A 22066-nucleotide genomic window follows, 5' to 3' on the forward strand; every position below is an offset into this window, starting at 1 on the left:
AGCTGCATGTCTGAATTAAAATGATTGGCTGTAACTTCTAAAGGCAGTTTTTTACGTCCCTGTTACCATACCGTTTTTCTAGAATCACCATTTTAAAAGAGGTTTCTACCTTTTATCATATTTTTTCCATTGATTTTGATTTGTTTTTTGGGAGACCATGGGTATAGTTATAAATAACATGGACTAGATTCTATTTCTAGGTCTTACCTTCTGTTACCAGGAGGAAACTAAACAGGATGTATATAGTAAGTAGGAATAAAGTGGCCAAATAAAGGATATGTTTGGGAAAGCTGTATTCAACTCATATGGCTGAAATAATCAATGAAGTGAAGGTGCTGAGCAGAAAGATGAGTTCCTGCCAAAGATGATCTGTTCTTGGCAAAAGGCAAACTGACTACAAGTTGCTGTGTTACACATTGAAGCCAGAGAGAGCTTTTGAGAACACAAGTCTGAACACAGTCTGCAGACATGCTGGCTTTTTTCAGTGCCTCACACTGTCCATCCTGTCTCGCTCTCCTGGGTCTTTGCTGTTTTCAGAGCCTAATGCTCTTCCTTACCCCTTTGCCTAATTGACTCACACTCATTGAGACCTCACTTCTTGCCACACTTTTCCCAGAAAACCTGTCCTTGAGCTGTTGAATTTGGATATCCCTTATTTAAAAGCTTTTGGAGTGCCATGTAAAGATATCTTTCCTTCCCTCCAATTTACTTGTCAGGATTGTTTGTGTGATTCTTCACTTAATGTGCTTCTTTCCCAATAAACTATTAGCTCCCGGGAAAGGGACCATGTCTGTTTCTGCGTACCTTTTATTTATAATCCCTAGAATTTTACCTAGGTCATTGAGAAATATTTGTTGAATGAATAAATGGAAGTTTCTATCAGGAATTGGAAAAGCACTTGGTGGGGTGGGGGGAAATCCCGATATTAGGGAAAGGAAAGTTAGTTGGTCCGAGGAAAATCATATAGAGGTCTGTGCTATGGCGGAAGTATAAGGAATAGTTAGAGATTTAGGAACCTGTTTTAAATCGGAAGAAATCAAGAGTATTAAGGGAGGGGGATTCCCGTCGTGGTGCAGGGGAAACAATCCGACTAGGAACCATGAGGTTGCGGGTTTGATCCCTGGCCTTGCTCAGTGGGTTAAGGATCCAGCGTTGCCGTGAACTGTGGTGTAGGTCTCAGACACGACTTGGATCTGGTGTTGCTTTGGCTGTGGTGTAGGATGGCAGCTACAGCTCCAATTAGACCCCTAGCCTGGGAACCTCCATATGCCGCAGGTGTGCCCCCAAAAAAAGACCAAAAAAAAAAAAAAAGAGTATTAAGGGAAGCCTGGGGCTGAGATAAGCCAAGATTAGATTTATCTCCAGAAGTAAAGTTGGATCAACAGATTTTGCCCTTTTCACTGGCATGACTCAGGGTTGTCTCCACATAAACACCCTTCCCCCTGCCCACACACACACAACCTTCCATCCTGCCCAGGGACTTGTCCTCCCTGGAGAAGGAAATCTCTCCCAGCACTCAGAGATGACTGATTAATCCTTTGCACTACTCTTCCTTCAGTATGCATCTGGTTGTCATTTGGATACAAAGTTATTTCCCCCCCATTGGTATAGCTTATATACAATTTTTTATATAATTCACAATTCATACATTGCTGAAACTTTTTGGCATATCATCACACTCAACAATATTGTTTAGATATTAAATGAAAATAGTAAAGAAAAAGATGGCAGCCATATTAAATCCTGTTGTGATTAGGCTCATTATTTTTTCATGATGAATTAGCTTGGTTGTGATATCATATTGATGAGTTCCATGTAAGATTCACTGAATTTAGTAAATCATTGGCTTTGATGGTTTCTTTGTAGTCAATAAAAGGAAAAAAATTGTGTTTCTGTTATAGCAATTTGATTATACAGGGACTTAGCTGTAGGAATCAGATATAAAATAGTGACTTACAGTTGTGGCTTTCATAAACCCATATACCTCCCCAAATGTTTAAGTATAATTAAAATTTGAAAGTAGCAAATTTAGGCTAAGTTGACTTGTACTTTTTTAATATACATAATGTAAAATTCACCATTTCACCATTAAAACTTTTAAAATACACATGACAACAAATTTACTATTTTAACCATTTTTAAATGTACATTTCAGTGCTGTTATGTACATTCATACTGTTATGGTACCATCCCTACCATCTATCCACAGAACTCTTCATCTTGCAGAACTTGAAACCTTGTACCCTTTAAACACTAACTCCCCATTCTCCCTCTCTCAGCCCTGACAACCACCATTCTATTTTCTGTCTTCATGAATTACATTACTTTAGGTACCTCACATGAGTGAAATTATATAGTATTTGTCCTTTTGTGATTGGGTTTATGTTACTTAGCCTAAAGTCTTCAGGGTTCATCCATGTTATAGCATGAGTTAGAATTTCCTTTCCTTAAAAAGACTGAATAATATTCCATTATGTTGTTTGTCCATTCATCTATTGATGAACACTTGGGGTGCTTCCACCTTTGGCTATCGTGAATAATGCTGCTATGAACATGGGTGTACAGATAGCTTTTTGAGACCTTGCTTTCAATTCTTTTAGGTATATATTCAGAAGTGGAATTTCTGGGTCATATGGTAGTTCTTTTTTCATTTTTTTTTTGAGTAATTACTTTACTGTTTTCCATAGTGGCTGCACCATTTTACATTTCCACTAATGATGTACAAGGGTTACAGTTTATCCACATCTTTGCCAGCACTTATTTTGTTTTTTCTTTGTTTTGTATTTTTGGATTATAGCCATCCTAATGGGTGTGAAGTGGTAGCTCATTGAGATTTTGACTTCTATTTCCCGAGTGATTAGTGATCTTGAACATTTTTTAAAGTGCTTACTGGGAATCTGTATATCTTCTTTGGAGAAATGTCTATTTAAACCTTTTGTCATTTTTAAAATCAAGTTGTTTCGTTGTTGTCGTTGAGTTACAGGGGAGTTCTTTATACATTCTGGATATTAATCCCTTGTCAGATTTATGGTTTGTAAATATTTTCTCCCATTCCATGGGTTGCCTTTTCACTCTTGTTTACAGTGTCCTTTAGTAGACAAAAGTTTTTAATTCTGATGAAGTCCAGATTATTTGTTTTTTTTTTCCTTTGTTGCCTGTGACTTCTACTTTTTTAAGTCAAAATCTGTAAACATGCTTTTCAAGGTAAGTCTGACAGTAGGAGTCTTTCATTTAAAATTGTCATTATATTAAATGAATATATAGTATGTATCCCCAAAACATTTTAGGCACCTGTTGACAAACTGTCAGTTTTCCAAAGATGATTCAACTCCAACTCACCTATTCATTTTTTACCATTATAAAACAGAAACTCTGCTAGCTGTTTTCTTCATAGGATTATTACCTCTTTTGAGAAATTGTAGCATCCTTAAAGCCATTAAATATAGATATTTTGTCTTCATGATAATCAGTTAGTATTTGGAATATAATATGATATAATTTTAGAAAATATATGTTTCAACATTACTGTAAGAGACACTCCAATTGGAACCTGTGCTTGTGTTTATTGAAGGTGGTATTCATTATATCACACCAGGATTTCTTCCAATGGGAAATCTTTTTTTTCCTGGCTTTAGTATCAGAAATAGATGGATTCTCTGAGAAATTGGCTTGCTTTTCTCTTATGACTGTTTTGAACTATGTACCTGATCCTCTTTTCCTCCTTATTAGTCTCTAGACAATTTATAGGCAGTGCTTTAGCTCCTCCTACACTTCAGTAATTCTAATATTTTTCATTGGTGTGAATTTTTTGTATTACTATTTCTTTCTTTTTTCTATTTAGGGCTGCACCCACGTCATATGAAAGTTCCCAGGCTAGGGGTCAAATTGAATCTGCAGCCATGGCCTACACCACAGCCACAGCAACATGGAATCCAAGCTGCATCTGCAGCCTACACCACAGTTCACGGCAATACTGGATCCTTAACGCACTGAGGGAAGCCAGGGATTGAACCCACATCCTCATGGATCCTAGTCTGGTTTGTTACCCCTGAGCCACAATGGGAACTCCAGGATTATTATTTCCGGCTCTCATCTTATGACTAATCACATTTTCCCTCAATCATACTTTCTCATCTACTTTTAATTTGTGGTATTCTGCTGAATTATGCATCCATGTATGTGTAAATGATGTCCTTAAGCCCTTTCTAATACAAAATGTAATCTAAATAAGTAGATTTTAAAACAATGTTTTTAAAGTTTTAATCAGAAAAAGGGGAAAATAATTTTGGCATAATGTTTTTGGTACGGTACAGAGATCATTTTGGAAACAATTACAATTCCTTCTAATTTAACATAAGCTTTTTTTTTTTTTTCCCAGCTATATCTGCAGCATGTGTCTGTTCCCAGGTCAGGGAAGTTCCCGTGCCACAGCAGTGATAATGCTGGATGTTTAACCTGCTGCACTACAAGGGAACTCCTAATGTATTCATTTTTTATTGTCAATAGCTTTATTGATGAATAACTGACATATCAAAAATTGCACATTTAAAAAGTGTACAGTACAGTGTGTCACCATGTGTATACACCTGTGAAACCGTCACCACAGTTAAGATACTGAATGGATCCGTCACCCCCTAAGTTTCCTCATGCTCATTTGTAATCCCTCCATCCTGCCTCCTCTCCCAGCATTCCATTCTCAGGCAAAAACAGATCAAAAACAGATCTGTGGATTAGTTTAAGTTTTCTAGAATTTTATATAAATAGTACTATACATTTATATACTCTTTCTTTTCTGGCTTCTTTCACTCAGTGTAATTTTATTTAGATTCTTCTGTGTTGTAGCACAGTGAATAGTTTATTCCTTTTCAGTGCTGAGTAGAATACCACTGTATGGATATACTACCGTTTATTTATTCTTTTACTTCTCAAAGACGATTAGTTTGTTTCCTCTTTAGGTTATTATAAATAAAAAGCTTCCATGAACATTTGTGTGTAAGTCTCTGTACAGACATACATTTTATTTCTCTGGGGTAAAAGCCTAGGAATGGGAATGACTTAAGTCGTACTTGATATGACTGTATGTTTTTAAGATTTTAAGAAAGTGCCAGATTGTTTCCAAGTACTTATTACCATTTTTCATAGGGAACTCCTAATTTAGCATAAGCTTTAAAAGCAGAAATTTGGTGTCAGATGGACTTGGTTTTAGATTTTGTCTTACTATTTATTAAGCTGTGGGGCCCAGGGCATGATCTCTAAATCTCAATTTTCTTATCTGTAAAATCAAGATAATGACCTGTAATTCATAAGATTGTCCTACAGATAGAATGAGAAAATGTTTGTGAGGTCCTTAAAACAGTGCTTGGCACACAGCACAAAAGATAAATGGAAAGTATTACTGTTAATCAGCATTAGCTCTTCCATTTAGGAATAACAGAAAACTATTGCCAGCTTAGCATTTTCTAAAACAAATTAGGGCAGAGTAAATGAGAACAAGCCCACAAGAAAATTGACCTTCCTTTTTCTATTTTATTTGGTTTTCTTGGGAATCCTTGTGAAAAGAAATTATACGCTGTTGTAGAGCAAGGATGACGTTAAAGAACATAAGGAAGAGAGTTCTCAAGTCAGCATGTATTGTGTTGGTTTTGGTGACATCTGAAAACTGCAGTGTTTCTCCTTTCATTCGTTTGAATGCAGCTTCAGATTGCATGCCAACCAGGTAGTCTACACTGTGTTCAATTCATCAGCATAAACTTACATGGAATTTGTTCCTTGGTGGTTTTAAATTATTTTTTCATGTACCTTTTGGAGAGTATAATTTTGTTAGCTACTTCTCTGTGTTATCCTTTCTTCACTTTAATAACCGTATGTTTCTGTCTAGTTCCATTTACCTCTTTCCTTTTGCAAGCATTGAGGTTATTGTTGAAGTATATATTTTTTTAATCTTGAAATAATCTGATGTGGTCAAAACAGATTGGACTTCAGAGTCCTCTGGGACTAGATTTAATCCTTGCTTTACCAGTCAGTTACTGTGTACACTTTGAAAGTTACATAATCTGACAAATGGATAAATGGTGACATTATTCACCTTTAGTTCCTCTCACCATATATCCTTTAGTTCTTTGATGTCCAAAATTGGTTCAAAAGTAGTCCCTCTGACCCAACATGATACCTGCTTATCAACTCTCCATCCTTACCAATTCCGTACACTTCCCTAAAAGAATATTCTATATTCATGACCTCTCTTTCCTCACTCCTCAATTCCATGCTCTGTCTGGTTTCTGTTTTTACTATTATGATACTCTTAAGGTCGCTGGTAATCTCCTAATGGTCAAATTCAGAGTGGGCTTTGAATTCTTGCCGTCTGACCCAGAGTTTTCTTTTACCACAGTCCTATACTGCTAGTCTTGCACCTTTTTTTTTTTTTTCCTGTTTGCTTCTACCCTTTTCTCATTTTTCTTCATTCCTCTCTGGCTGCACTTCCTGTTTTCGTTGCAGGTTTGCCTCCGCCAAGCCTGTTATTTTCAAGTTTTGGGGGATTTTTTTGGCCACGCTTGTGGCATGTGTAAGTTCCCAAGCCAGGGATTGAACCGTCACCACAGCAGTGACCAGAGCCACTGCAGTGACAATATCAGATCCTTCATACACTGTGCCACAAGGGAACTCCCTAGAGTTTCTTAATGTTTAGTTCTAAATCTTCTTTTCACTCTATTCATTTTTCCCGAGTCAATTTTCTACCTATATACCACTGACTTGCAAATGTTTATCTCCAAAGTAGACCTTTATTTGTGACTGACTACTCAGCATTGCTGCCTGGCTGTCTCAAAGGAACTGTAATCCCAATATGTCTGGAAGAGAGCCAGCTACCCTAATCTGCTTCTCTTTTGGTGTTTCCATTGTCTCTGAATGATGTCACCATTTATCCACTTCTGTAATCCAGAAATGTAGGCATGCTCTTCTCATGGCCTGCTCTTCCTCACACATCCAGTCTAGCACTAAATGTCCTGCACATTTTATCCTCTTTCCAATTTCTCTTCTTTTCCTTACCTACCATCATCCTAGGACAAATTACTAGCATTTCATACTGGGATTACTTCACATGTCACAACCTGCCTGCCTCTTGGCAGCCTACAATTCATTTAACATACTGTAGCTGAAATAATGTTCACGAAACACAAAACACTTTTAATGTTGCCTATTTCGAACTCTTCGGTACCTTCTCATTGCTCTTAGAGTCATGGTCAGGATCATGAATATGGCATACAAGACCCTGCATTGTCTTGTTCTGGCCTAGCTCTTCAGTGCCATGCTCCTCCTTTCTTTTCCTCATCTCTGCATTTTAGCCGCACCAAACTCTTCCAGTTTTTAAACAATGTACCATGTTACTTTTGTAGCACAAGGTCTTTGCACATGTTCTTTTGCTTGCACCATCCCCTCACTTCCTCCCCTTTGCCTAGTAAACACTTTTTAACCTTATAGATCATAGCACAGTCATTGGTTCCACAAGGAAGCCTTTCCTGACTTCTACCTCAGCCTAGGGTAAGTCTGCATTTTTGTATTTCATAGTACACTATGTATTTTTCCCTTCATAACACTTATCACAGCTTCTATTTACACATCTATTTTGGCAATTAAGTGATTATCGGTTGTCTTCAGTGTTATACTATAGACATCATCAAGTCAACTCCATGACAGTTTTTGTTCAGTGTTGATTCCTAGTGCCTAGCATGTAGTGATCACCTCAGTAAATACTGATTAAGCGAAGGAATGACTGAATATCTATCAGGTGCACACTATACTCAATTCTGTATGGAGGAGTCGGTGATGCTACCCTTTAGGCCCTGTAATCTATTGAGAGAATAAGACACTAATATAAAGATTATAAAAGATGGCATGGGTAATAAATACCATTAAGTGTAAAATCAAAGATATTAAGAGAAAAAAGATCCATCTGATTCAGTGATCAAGACCTAACAGGATTTCAGCAACTAAATATGTAGAAGAAGATATTCTGAGTGACTGGAATCACATTAAGGAAGCATTTGGTTTTTGTTTTGTTTTTTTTTTTGTCTTTTTGCTATTTCTTTGGGCCGCTCCTGCGGCATATGGAGGTTCCCAGGCTAGGGGTCCAATCGGAGCTGTGGCCACCAGCCTACGCCAGAGCCACAGCAACGCAGGATCCGAGCCGCGTCTGCAACCTACACCACAGCTCACGGCAACGCCGGATCCTCAACCCACTGAGCAAGGGCAGGGATCGAACCCGCAACCTCATGGTTCCTAGTTGGATTCGTTAACCACTGCGCCATGACGGGAACTCCTTAAGGAAGCATTTGGGATGTCCAGTTTGGCTGCAATGTGGGATTTATGAATGTATGAGAGATAATGTTAGAAAGATAGGTTGGGCCTGAATTTAGAGGTCCTCCAATACCAGAATAAAAGATGAAAGGCTTTGATGTCCTTAAGCTTCCTTAAAAAAAAAGAACAGGAAATGTTTACCTGTAAAGTTATAAAATGAAAGACGTTACTAATCCTTAGGTTTGCAACTGATTCATTATGCTGGGTCTCCCTGTGATTCATATTAAAGTTGTTTTTCTTTAATAAACCATTCTTAGTAAGTACTATGAAGATGTGAAGAGAGAGAAACAGTTTCAGTTTTAGCTAAAACTGTCTCTAAAACTGACTATTGATTTGGGGGAGAAAGTGTGATCCTTGAAAAATTTGGTATATGAATTCTTAAATGTGTAAACTTTAAGCTCCATGATAATAATAGCCAGCAGTCTTTGTTTATTGAAAATGTCTTTAAAATCATTTTAAACTTTCTTTTAAATATTAAGATATTGAATTCCCATCGTGGCTCAGTGGAAACAAATCCGACTAGTAGCCATGAGGATGCGAGTTCGATCCCTGGCCTTACATAGTGGGTCAGAAATCCGGCGTTGCCATAAGCTGCCATAGGTTGCAAATGAGCTGTGGTATAGGTCACAGATGTGGCTCAGATCTTGCGTTGCTGTGACTGTGGCATAGGCCAGCAGCTGTAGCTCCGATTTGACCTCTAGCCTGGGAACTTCCATATGCCTTGGGGGTGGCCCTAAAAAGCAAAAATAAATAAATAAATAAATAATAAATTAAATTAAAATTAAAATATGGAAGTGCAGAATAATTTATAATATTTAGAGTTTATGTCATTTTTCCTTAAGGGGTATTTAAAAGTTTATTCGTAGGCTATCCTGAAAATCACTTTGAGAAAAACTGCTTGTCCAGATGATTTACCATGTTTCACATCAAAACCTTTAACACTTACAAAATTGTGAAACCATTTAAACACTGTTATTTTGTGTAATGTGCCATTGCATTCTAAGGTTGTTATCTCAAATTACTATATATCAATATATATCAATAATTTAAAATTAGATAGCATAAAATTACATGTAACTATTAATTTTAATTTTTTAAATTAGTAGAGTAAAATTGACTTTTAGGGCATTATAGTTGTATGAGTTTTAATACATGTATAGATACATGTTATCAACACTGCAAATGGGGCACAAAACAGTTTCATGTCCTAAGAAAATTCCCTCCTGGTGCTTTGTAGTCATAGCCTCTTTGTATTCCCAGTGGTGGCAGTGTGATCAGAAATGAAAAGACAGAGCCTGAGCTATTTTGAATGAATAAATTATGTTTCTCACTAAGCGACAAGATAAGAGGTTAAATTGGGGAGTCATCAAAGATGGCTCTGAAACTGGAGAAATGGTAGAAATAGACATATGCTTAGGAGGAAAGAGATTGGCAATGGAGCAGTTGAATCTAGTGCTATTGGTCATTGATCTTAAAAAAACCCAGGGTCAGTGAAATGGGGAGACTGAAAACTAGATTAAAAGTAAGATCATCTATCTTGAATTATCATTCATGTATACTAATACACAAAAGCATATTGGACTGATGCATGTTTGTTTGATTTTCCCAACTTTATTTTGCAGAGGTGGGACATAGGTTCTCACAAAGCTTCATATTCTCCATCTTTGTTCTTCACAGTAAATAGTGAGTGCCAATAGAACTCTAAGTAATGAATTTACTTTTTTTTTTTGCTGTAAATATCAGAGTGTATGATAAGAGCACATGTATTGTGTGTAAAATAATGTAGAAAGAAAATTTCCTGAATTTGAGATAGAGCCCTCCTCTAACATTGATTTTAAGTGCGTTTTTAAGATTATGAACATAAAATTTAGTAATTTGTATATTCTAGTTACACATTGTAGTGAACTTATATATTTATTTTACTTCATCTTTTGTAATATTGTCGACATACTAGAAACATATGTCCCTAGGATATCTCTCAAATATCGACATCATTTTGTAAATGTTTCATTATTTTTGGAACCTCTTTCTGGAGCGATGATTATGTTCATTCCTTTCCCTGCTGCAGATGGCAGAAAATCAGTGTAATTTACTGAAAAAGTCAGAGACATGTTGTAGTAATCATTTCAAGCCTTCCTTTTGATTTTTTTAAGGTGTGGTCTTTCACAAAAGAGTGCATAGTTTGTTTAATATTTCAGTTAACCAAAGTGCATGATTTTCTTCAAGATATTAAATATGCGTGGTTTAAAGTATGGATCAGCATTTATTTTCTGTATCTTTTCATAACAATAGGTAGTAATTACTAAGTGGAGGTTATAAATATTACTTATAACTATTTAGAACATTAACAAGAAAGGGTAAAATTTGAAGGAACCTAAGAAAAGAATTCATGTAACATTAAAGCTTAAAATCTTAGGAAAATGGGGTGGATAATAACATTTTAAAAGTCTGTATATTCTCCAAGGCCGTATATCTGGTCACTTTTGATGGAGCATGATAATGTGAGAAAAAAGAATGTATAATGTATTTGTAACTGGGTCACCATGCTGTGCAGTAGAAAATTAACAGACCACTGTAAACCGGCTATAATGGGAAAAAAAATCATTATGCAAATTAAAAAAAATAAAAAAAATAAAAGTCTATATCAAATATTTTTGATATTTTCATTTTATTTATTTAGCAAATGTTACAGTATTGAAGACTAGTCATATAATCACTAAAGAATTTCTCATTCTTGAAAATGAGTTAGCTCTGCTTTAATAAAATAGTGTATGAGTGAGCGAAGTTTAAATTATTACATGTCTGCTGGGTAGATCCCCAACCTAAATGAGGTTCAGGCTTTAGCCCAATTTTTTAATGTATTCATTTTTGTGATTTTTGTAAATAACTCTGAACCATATTTTCTCCATGCAAATTTGAGATGTTTCTTCTGACTTTTCAGTTAAAACAGCAACTCTTAAAATACTACAAAGATATAGATTACTTATAATTCAGCTGAGGAAAAAATACATTAAAAAGCACTGTATGGGGAGTTCCTGTCATGGCACAGCAGAAACGAATCCAACTAGGAACCATGAGGTTGCGAGTTCAATCCCTGGCCTTGCTCAGTGGGTTAAGGATCTGGCGTTGCTGTGGCTGTGATATAGGCCGGCAGCTATAGCTCTGATTAGACCCCTAGCCTGGTAACCTCCATATGCTGCCAGTGTGGACAAAAGACAAAAAGACAAAAAACAAACAAACAAAAAAACACAAACACCACTGAATGGTTCACAAATACATATATTGACATAAGTGGCATTATTATGATTTTATCATAATATTCTAGATATATATTTACTGTATATTTTACATTTTAAATATAGGAACCAAGATACTTTCTATATATTATGGGCTAGTATACCTTGATAATTAAATTAGGCAGCAATTAATGAGGTACAGGATAAGCCTCTCTTCCTTATTTCTACCCTGCAAATTAGTGTGTGACTTGGTCTGTAGCTATAATGATGCTGGCATTGGTGCTTTGGGAAATCCTTTATCATTCCTTTGCACAGAAGAATTGTAAGAAAAATCAACTCAAAATAATAAGACTCTATCATATTATTCTGCAGTGTATCAAGATGTGGGTGCCTCAAAATGCTGTATACCAAATGTTCTTTTTCCCCCTCTAATTTTATTTATTTATTAGCCATGCCCACAGTATGCAGAAGTTCCAGGGCTAGGGATTGAACATGAGCCGCAGCAGTGACACTGGATCCTTAATCCTCTGGGCCACCAAGGGAACTCCTCCCCACTCTAATTTTAGATTTAGCTCTTATTTGAAATGTTCCTTTTTTTTCCTCTGACCAGGTTATATAACACAAAATTACATGTAACCCTTAATTTATTCAGTTTACACTTACTGAGCATCACTCTGTGTCATCACTGTGTTAAGCCCTGCATTTTCCAAATTCAGAAAACACAGTGCCCAACTTCAAGGAATTTCCAGGCACACAAACATGGGAACAAAGAATTATAATGTGGGTATTGTTGTAATGGAGATCTGTAGATTTGTAGGTTGGAAAGTGTGGAAGGGGTCTGAAATGAGTCTGAAAGGTAAGGACCAGGTCAGGAAGGGCCTTGAACACTATGCAAACAAATTCAGATTTTGTTCTGTCATATATATGAGGAAACATTGAAATTTTCAGAGATAGAGAACGACTTCAGAATTTTTATGTTGAGGAAGATGGGAGGAGATAATGACGAGCAGCAGGAAAACCATAAAACTTTTAGCACACATGAGAGATATTTGTGACCCGATTTAGGAAGATGGCAGTGGAGAATGAGAGGAAAGGATATAAGTAAAAGATATTTCAGAAGACCAGTTGTTCAGACGTGGAGATTGGTTAGGTGCGGAAATATAAGGAAGATGGATAAATCTACATGGCTCCCATGTATTTAGATTTTATACTGGGATAGGTGGTGGTGCTATTCGTTGAGACCGTGAGTGAGGTAGAGAGACTTCTCTGGAGGGGAACATGAGGAGCTGGCTTATGGACATGTTGAACTGTGTAGATGTATAGGTCTAACATTCATGAGGGAGATCTGAAATGGAAGTATGAGGTTCTAGATGGCAGTTGCAGAATGAGATTATTCAGTTAGTATGTAAAGAATGAGGGCAAGAAAGAGGTCCCTGGAATGGAGAGTAATAACATGTTAGGACAGTTGGAGAAGGTGTCCTGAAAGGTGACTGAGAACGAATAGACAAAAAGGACCGAGAAAGAGTGGTGTACACATACCAAATGGAGGGCGAAAGAAAGATAAAGTAGTATAGAGAGACAACAGGGTAACTCATGTTACTTTAAGAAAGTTTGAAAATATAGTAAGAAAATATGTGGCCTGGTACTAAACTATCCTATCAGGAACCATGTGGCTTTTAGGATTGATTCTTTTCTTCTTTGAGTGGCCACATAATCTCTGTTATGGGGCTTTGCTTCGTCTCTGCTTGTGCTACTTATAATCTCTGCCCTGTCATAATTTCATCTGAGTCGTAACCTGTTATGACCTTTTGTCTCCTTCCTTGGTATATAATCAAACCTTTTAGTTTTTGTGAATTGCCGTATTTTCTTGATATTCCTTTCTTACTTAAAAATCTGGAGAGAAGTAATCTTGTTAGTCTAGTTCATCATTTGTATCAGATCATTTCATAGGTGAATACAGCCACTCAATCTATAGCCTGACTAACTATTTATGAAGTGCCCCAAGTAATCTTGAGAAACATACCCACTGTGGATCTCCTCTTTGTATCTTGGACCACTTCCAAATGATAGTGAATTAAGGAGTGCATTTCAGGTGAAGAAATAAAGATGTAAGGGTTTTGTTCTGACTAGTGGGGAACAAAGAATCAAGGAAGTAAAGGACAGGGTTTTTTTTTTGTTTTATTTATTTATTTATTTTTGGCCATGCTTGTGGCCTGCAGAAGTTCCCGGGCAAGAGAGTGAACATGAGCCACAGCAGCAATCCACACCACCACAGTGACAGCACTAGATCCTTAAACCCGCTGAGCCCACAGGGAATTCCATATTTTTTTTTTTATGGAAGAGGTTTGAATATAAAAGGCGTCAATAAAAATGAAATGGTTGACATAGAGCATTTAATTTTTTTAATTTTTGAAGTAGTGAAGTTAAGGTGGCAGAAGATTCCAGAGGAGAGGAAGATTGATTTGCCTTGTATAGAAAGATACCTTTCCCTCTGCAATAGAGTTAAAGAAGAAAGGAGGAGTGAGGTAAAGATAAGTTTGGAAGTAGGGGAACCTACATATTAGCACATTTTGTGAAGCAGGCAACAAAGAGAACTGCTGAAAAGAGATATAATATTTTCCAGTAATTGTTGAGGAAAATTCAAATAGGAACCTAAAAACTAGGGATACGAGGAAGTGAATTTTTATCCCCCAGTGCAGCCCATATATAGGTTGAGAAAAGGTGGATGATTAAACTAGTCCAGAGTTGAAATCCTCTTAACTTGTTAATTGGTAGGAGTTAATGCTTATTTTATTTTATTAAAAAAAATTTTCAAGCTGTTTCTTCATTCTTGTCTTCCATGTTTTCCTTTGTAGGTCTAGATGACTGTTTGCAGCAGTATATTAAGAACTTCGAGAGGGAGAAGATCAGTGGGGACCAGCTGCTGCGCATTACGCATCAAGAGCTAGAAGATCTGGGGGTCAGTCGCATCGGCCACCAGGAACTGATCTTGGAAGCAGTTGACCTGCTGTGTGCCCTGGTAAGGACATGATAAAATTGGTGGGAAGGGAAACTTTGCTTTTTATTCTTGTTTTTTTTTTCCTTTTAAATTTTTTTCCTTAAAAGTTTTTTTGTTTCTTCTCCCTTTTCCCCCCTTTTTAAAAAAATAATTTAATGCAAGCAGAAAAAAAAATTCCCCTAATTCTTAATTGCATGTGGTAGTTACTTCTTTCATTGAATTTGATGTTAAGTGCCAAATTACAAGTTAAAGAAGTTTATTAAATCAATTGGTAACACTTTCTTTAGCTACTTGAAAAACTAAGTTAGAGCTCATCAAGTGAGTGTTTACAGCAGTATTTGGGATATATGATTGCATACAATTGGTTGTAAAGTTCATTCCCTTTTAAAAAATTTGATTTAGTATCACAAATGTTAAGTAATTTTATTTTTTAAAAATCATCCTAAAATAATTATTTTAATGTTCTTTGTATATACATCAATGAAAATTGATATGGTACATTATACTTTTGTATGTTAAAAGAGCAGTGCCTAGTAAGACAAGAGAAATCAGTGTCAGCGTTATCCTGCAAGATTCCGATAGTACATTAGAAATTCTGAGAGGAACATAGATTTTTTTCCATGCTAAGTAAGATGACACTAACATGATTGGGGCTAGAGCTACAGTGACAAAGAACATGAGTTTTGTAATATAATCATCGGGTTGAAATTTGGCTCAGTCAGTTACTAACATTTATGGGCAAATAATTTCATTACAACCTTAGTTATTTTAGTTATTTTATTTAAAATGGAACTACCGGAGTTCCCATTGTGGCTCAGCAATTAATGAATCTGACTAGCATCCATGAGGACGCAGATTCGTTCCCTGACCTTGCTCAGTGGGTTAAGGATCCGGTGTTGCCATAAGCTGTGTAGGTCACCGACACGGCTCGGATCCTGCGTTGCTGTGACTTTGGTGTAGGCTGGCAGCTACAGCTCTGATTCGACCCCTAGCCTGGGAACCTCCATATGCTACAGGTGCAGCCCTAAAAAGACAAAAGACAAAAAAAATTGAACTACCTCTTGGTGGTGCTGTGAAAAGTAAAGAAGATAGTGTTTTAGTGCCTAATTCAGTGCCTGGCATATAGTAGGCATTCAATAAGCAGTAACTGTTGTTAAGATGATGGTGATAAATGATAAATGTGTAGGTAATTAAATGTAATTTAAAAATCAATACACTCAGCACTGTGTATGTCAGATTAAGATCTACTTCCTGCCGTCTTGAAAAGCCTAGTGGGCGGAGAGTGACATACAAATAATCACAATATTAGAGTGTAATTACTAAAATAAAAGTATTGGCTAATTATTACAGGGCACAGAAGAAAAAAATAACTAGTTTTGACTAAGCTAAGTGAGTTCGTATTGCAAAAGGTGTGATCTTTAACAACCTAGTTGGGAATTAGCATGTATTTAAGAGACTGAGGAACAGAGGAAAGGGATTTCCAGGTAGATAAAACAACATATACACAGGCATACAGAAAAAGGAGTATGCCCAGTGTGCATGAAAAATGGTAAGCTATTCTCCCACCAAAAATAAGTGAGAAACAGTGGCATAAAATTAGCCTTTAAAAGGAAGAAGGCCAGATTGTAAAGGGCCTTAATATCCTGATAGGAGATTTTTACTTTTTAGTGTGGACACTGGAGAACCATGCAAGAATGGTCAGGTGGTGATGGTAGTGGAAATGGTGGAATGGAGTAGACATAGACCGAAGACAGGAAGAACATTAGGACATTTTTAAGATAATCCACTTAGGCTCTGAGTAGGGCTTGAACTAAGAATATGCACTAGGAATAGAGAAGATCGATGAATATGAGAAGTGAGTGAGATAAAGGAAGTTGAGAAAGATTCCATCTTTTTGGCTACTGAGACAGAGTAGAAGATTTTGCAATAATGAAGATAAGTAATAGCAGCAAGAATAGATTTAGGTGGAACTATAAACTGGGTTTTGGATTTGTTGAATTCGAGGCCTCTCTGGGTTATCCAGAAAGAGATACTAATCAAACAATTGAATTTATGAATTTGAAGCTGAGAAGTGGCTAAAGACATAGATTTGGGAGTCTCAAGGATATAGGGATTAATCCATAGATAGCAAGATAATCCAGGGAGGGCCTATAGAATATAAAGAATGAAGGACACAAATTGACACTCCAGCTGGGAAGGAAGAAGAGGAGGCTGTGGAGGAGACCTAAGGAGTGGTCAGAGAAGCATGGAGACAACTATGAAAGAGCTGTCACAAGAGTGACAGGAACTGTTATTTTCATTAAGGTACATTGGTCATGTCAGCAGATTTCACTAAAAGCCAATAGGATAAACAAGGGAAAAAGAGCTGATTGAAAATAGTTTTATAAAGAAGAGTAGAATCTCAAACTAGACTGGTTGAATAGTACCTATTTCACCCTTACCTTAATTGTCCTTTCCTCAGAGACATTCCCTGATCACTCCTCCCTGCTCCCCCAGCTCCAACCTGGTCTAAAATTGGCCCTCTACTGTTCCTCTATTTTTAAACCCTCATCTTGTTTTATAACTATGTATTTATATGTGTATTTTTCAGTTTATTGTCTGTTTCTTCTGCTGGAGTACAAGCTATATGGGAAAAGTGACACTGCTTATGGAACACCTAGTATGTAGTGCAAATGCCCGGCAATAGTGGATGCTGAATAAATATTGTTGGAAAGTGGTGATGAAAGAGACTTGACATATTTTTCAGACAATAATCTTGGCATCTTATTGTTTCCTTATTCCTGCGATAAGAGAAATTAAATCAGACCAGAAAGCATGCTTATCTCTCTTATCTGAGTCAAATTGCAAAAATCATGCCTGAAATGAAAGCTAGTACCCAGGGTAAGGAAAGAGTCCATGTTGTTTTTGCATAGTGGTCTGCAAAGCTGAGTCAGAGTGGCCATGAGAGTGCAATAGAAGTGGTGCTTGGAGATGGGAATCTGACTTAGCATCCTCTCTTTGCCACAGCTGCTACAATAGTAAGAGTTGGGTGTGTCAGACCTTGAAGTCTACAGTGTATGTCTCATGAGCAGGGTTTCTCATAGATGAAGCATTCGCATGCTGAGTTCCACTCACCACTTTGAAGAAGGAAGTAAGGTTGGTGGTTACAGTACGACCTAAAAGTAGTAGATCGTAGGCTTTGGAGTTTGGCCCATGATAAGCTCTGCTGACCTATAATTACTTAAAAGGATGGCATTAGAGATGTAGATCATTCCCATGCAATTCTGAATTTAAGCACCATAGTGCTGAATCATTTTCTTGGGAAAAAAAAATAAACATTAAATTCATTCTATGTTTATTCCCAGAAGAGGTCAATTATGTTAAACTTCCTTTTCACTGCTTCCTAATGGCCATACATCAACAAGTTAGAAGTGCACACATCTTACAGTTTATGTACCAGATGTTTTCCAGTGAATATAAAGCAAAAATCTGAGCAGCGGATTCTGATTTTCTTCTATGTGCCATTATAAAATCATAGGGTCTGAGTTGACTAGACCAGGAACTGTGCTATTGGGAATGGGGAGCTATGTTTTGTCTCTTTGAAGCTGTAACATCTATACTGGCATCATTAAAAAGTACAGACTTTTCCTTTACATCTGCTGTATTTATTTCTTCTTTTAACAATTATATATTCATGCTCATACAGTGCTACCACAGGGAATACAAAGATGAAAAAGGCATAGTTTGTGTTCTTAAGATAGATACAGACTAGTGAAGGAGACAGCAGTCATTAAAACAAAATGTAGGTTTAAAGAGGAGTTCCCTGGTGGCTCAGAGTGTTAGGGATCAGGTGTTGCTTCTCTGGTTACTTCTATGGTGCAGGTTCGATCCCTGGCCCAGGAACTTCTGCATGCTGTGGGCAGGGCCAAACAAACAAACAAAAAAGATAACATAGATTTAAAGAAATCCCAGGGGAGTGCAGAAGATGATGAACACTCCTGAGAGTGTAAATGGGATTTGCATTGGAAATAGCAGGATGGGTAGATGTTAGCCAGACAAATTGTTGGAGAAAAGTTATCTAGGCAGAGAAAATATGTGTAACACAGAATGGTGAGAGTATGGGGTGTTCAGAAAAGAATGGGGAATTTGATTTAGCTGCCACAGAGTGAGAAGTGATGGGAAGAAAGGCAACTTAGACTTTATATCACAGTCTTTGCTTAGGTTTTTCAGTCCTCGATATGCTTCCTACCCAGTGCTTAGCCCATAGAGGATATCAAATTAACGTTATCTTACTGAATGAAGTTCTCTGCCTTTCTCCAGAGAACCGTAATTTTTTTTCTCTTGCTACATAGCCTCTGACTTTGAAGTTTCTGTTCTTAATATAAGGAAGACACAGAAAAATTACTGAATTCCTTTGTTTCTTTTAAGCAATGGAATATTTTCATCTGCCTTGTCTTAAAACTAGTTCTGATGGGAAATTAGTATTATGGAAGCTGATGAAAATCAAAGGTTTATTTAGTAACTTGTTCATTCATGCAATATATATATTAAGCACCAACTATATTGTTTGTACTGTGTTATCCTAGAAGGAAATAAGCTGTTCATGATTTTGAGGTGTATTAACTCATTCAAGCTGTTATGCTAATTTGCTCTACTTCAATACAGAGCACATTGTATTAGCAGAAGGAGTTAAGCATAAATAAAATGTATATTGTTTAATGTATAGACCTTAATGTTCTGAAATATACCTTTTATTGAGAAGTATAAGTGAATCATTTTTGACAGGATAAGAACAGTTGTCATTTCATTCTTCATGTATTTTTCATGTAATAGATATTTTGCATGAAAAACTTGATGTCTGAAATTGCTCAGATTTGTTTCTTTGCAACATAATTGCTTGGTTCATTCATTTCAAAATAATTCATTTCTAAAAAAATTCATTAAAGCAATCCTTTTAGTACTCACTCATATTTATGAAACAAAGCATTATAAAACCTAAACACCTGCTGCATGATGCATTCTGATTAATAGCTCTGAATAAAATAGCATTGGCATTGTAAAATATGTGGTGCCAGTATTTTGAGTTAAATGTTTAGTGAGAATTTGCCACTAGTGAGAGAACAGCCAACTCAGTTTTATAAAATGTTAAGTGTATTCCTTCTTTGTTTCTTTCAAATGCTTTTGCATGCATATAATTGAGAGAAGAACAGTATGAACTTCATACCAATTCGTTAAGACTAGACTGGCTATGTTCAGTCAGTGTGGAGTCATGCCTGGTTCCTGGCATGAATGTCATTGGCCAAGTAGGTAAGACATAGGACAAAGAAAACAGTTAAGCACATTTTATGTCCAAGCTTTTATTTACTTGATGTAGTCCTTTCTATACCAATAATAATGCCTATTTGGCCTATGCATATCCAGTAAAAAGCAAGTCTGTAATGAGTAAACCTGTATTTTTAAAACGTTCACAGTCCTTCTCATCGGCACACCTTTGGCCAAGAGCAAAGGGGTGCTTAATTTATTTGTTACTTCTTTACATGGTAAGCAGGGAAGTGTGACTTACTGGTGACTTAGTGAGTCATAAGAAACCATCCACTTTCATGAAGGAAATAGCAAAAGATACCTGTGTTGTCAGTAGTTGATTTTGATCTATTTAGAATTGAGAACTGCAATGATAAAAATTAACTTGAGAGATAAGTAATCCATCTCTTTTGTTAAAATAGTATTACATAGACTCTGTTATATACAAAGAAGCTTCTAACCTATTTTTATACTCCTCTAGAATTTTTTTTTTTTTTTTTGTCTTTTTGCCTTTCCTAGGGCTTCTTCCGCGGCATATGGAGATTCCCAGGCTAGGGGGTCTAATCGGAGCCACAGCCACTGGCCTACACCACAGCCACAGCAACTCGGGATCCGAGCCGCGTCTCTGCAACCTATACCACAGCTCACGGCAACGCCGGATCCTTAACCCACTGAGCAAGGGCAGGGATCGAACCCGCAACCTCATGGTTCCTAGTCGGATTCGTTAACCACTGCGCCACGACGGGAACTCCTAGAATTTTTAAAAATGCTTTTGAATTATTGGCTTAACTAGTTATATTTGTTAATTAGAATAAGTTTTAAGAATTTCCTTTTCTACTCTCTACTCCGCACTTTTGTCTCTTCTTGCTACTGAATTCCTCTGTCGTCCTCATTTTTCACCTGAATTTCCTCCATATGTGATATTTCTCTTTTCTTTTTTGTTGCTTTTTAGGGCCATACCTGTGGCATATGGAAGTTCCCAGGCTAAGGGTCAAATTGGCTCTGCAGCTGCTTGCCTACACCACAGCTTACAGCAATGCCAGATCCTTAACCCCCTGAGTGAGGCCAGGAATCGAACTCACATCCTCATGGATACTAGTCAGGCTCGTTACTGCTCAGCCACAATGTGAATTCCTAGGATATTTCTTTAGTGGGCTTCCAAGTTAGGAGACCTTCTCAGGGTATCTTACCAGGTTTTGTCCAGAAGATTTTTCTCCTAATTTTTTTTTTTAATTTGGTCTTTTTAGAGCCAAACTCTCGGCGTATGGAAGTTCCCAGGCTAGGGGCCTAATCAGAGCTGTAGCCATTTGCGTACACCACAGCCACAGTAATAATGCCAGATCCGAGCTGCATCTGTGACCTACCACAGCTCAAGGCTACACAAGTTCCTTAACCCACTGAGTGATGCCGGGGATTGAACCCATGTCCTATGGATGCTAGTTGTGTTTGTTACTGCTGAGCCACAATGGGAACTTCTATCCTCTAATTCTGGAGTCGTTTTTTTTGTTTTTTTTTTTTTTTTAGTATAATACTAGCTTAAGGTTTGAAAGCTTTGAAATAAGTTTTACTTTGCCTTCAGATTTTCATTTATAAGAAGATGTGTGTTCTTTTAAAATCATTTTGACTTTTATAATAAAATATTTGTGATGCTAATATTTAAAGAGATAATTTAAATGAATCTTTTATGGGAAATTAATGGCTGCAGAGTGAAGGTTATCACATTGACTGATTTGGTTCAACTCTTATAAACGATTTTAATTTGAGCTTCTCTGAAAACTATTCTGATTTGTTTGTAAACAAATATTTTCTCACTAAAATCATTAGTACACAAAGATGAAAAATGCAAAAACACTGTTGTACTTAAGGTAAAATGCTTTAACATAGGGAAACACTTCTGAAAATACTTTCAGCTACTTTGGAAGTATCATTTTAAGTTTAGTTGATATTATTGTAAGTTGTTCTTATGTAGTCATTAGAGACTATCTCTTATAAGAGAATTTTCTTTATAATATAGAGACATCTTGAATAAAATTTCCCAAATGTTTTGCAAATAATCCTAAGAAGCAATAGAATTTGAACAGAATATTGTTTTATTTGTGTAAACTAAACCTCTTGACTTGAGAGACTATGGCAATTCAAATTTAACAGTGAACATATAATAAACTATACTTAAAAAAAATCAAATCCATGCTTCAAAAAC

The 22066-nt window shown here is 36.6% G+C and overlaps 1 protein-coding gene across 16 annotated transcripts in view; it reads left to right on the forward strand.

Annotated features, from left to right (window-relative positions):
* The window catches only part of CNKSR2 (connector enhancer of kinase suppressor of Ras 2), a 276938-nt gene that overhangs the window by 40139 nt on the left and 214733 nt on the right, over positions 1 to 22066 (forward strand). For all 16 annotated transcript variants that reach the window (XR_014835808.1, XR_014835809.1, XR_014835811.1 and 13 more), the window contains exon 2: positions 14444 to 14607. Coding sequence is in view for 12 of the 16 variants with exons in the window: in XM_021080286.2 (XP_020935945.1) it covers positions 14444 to 14607 (164 nt within the window). In the remaining 4 variants the exon portion in view is untranslated. The remainder of the gene's footprint in view (positions 1 to 14443; positions 14608 to 22066) is intronic.

The sequence above is a fragment of the Sus scrofa genome, chromosome X, assembly GCF_054392235.1.
Source record: "Sus scrofa isolate SSC_HxYL_T2T_F1_AM1 chromosome X, Sscrofa_HxYL_maternal_Yorkshire_Landrace_v2.0, whole genome shotgun sequence".
Lineage (NCBI taxonomy): Eukaryota > Metazoa > Chordata > Mammalia > Artiodactyla > Suidae > Sus > Sus scrofa.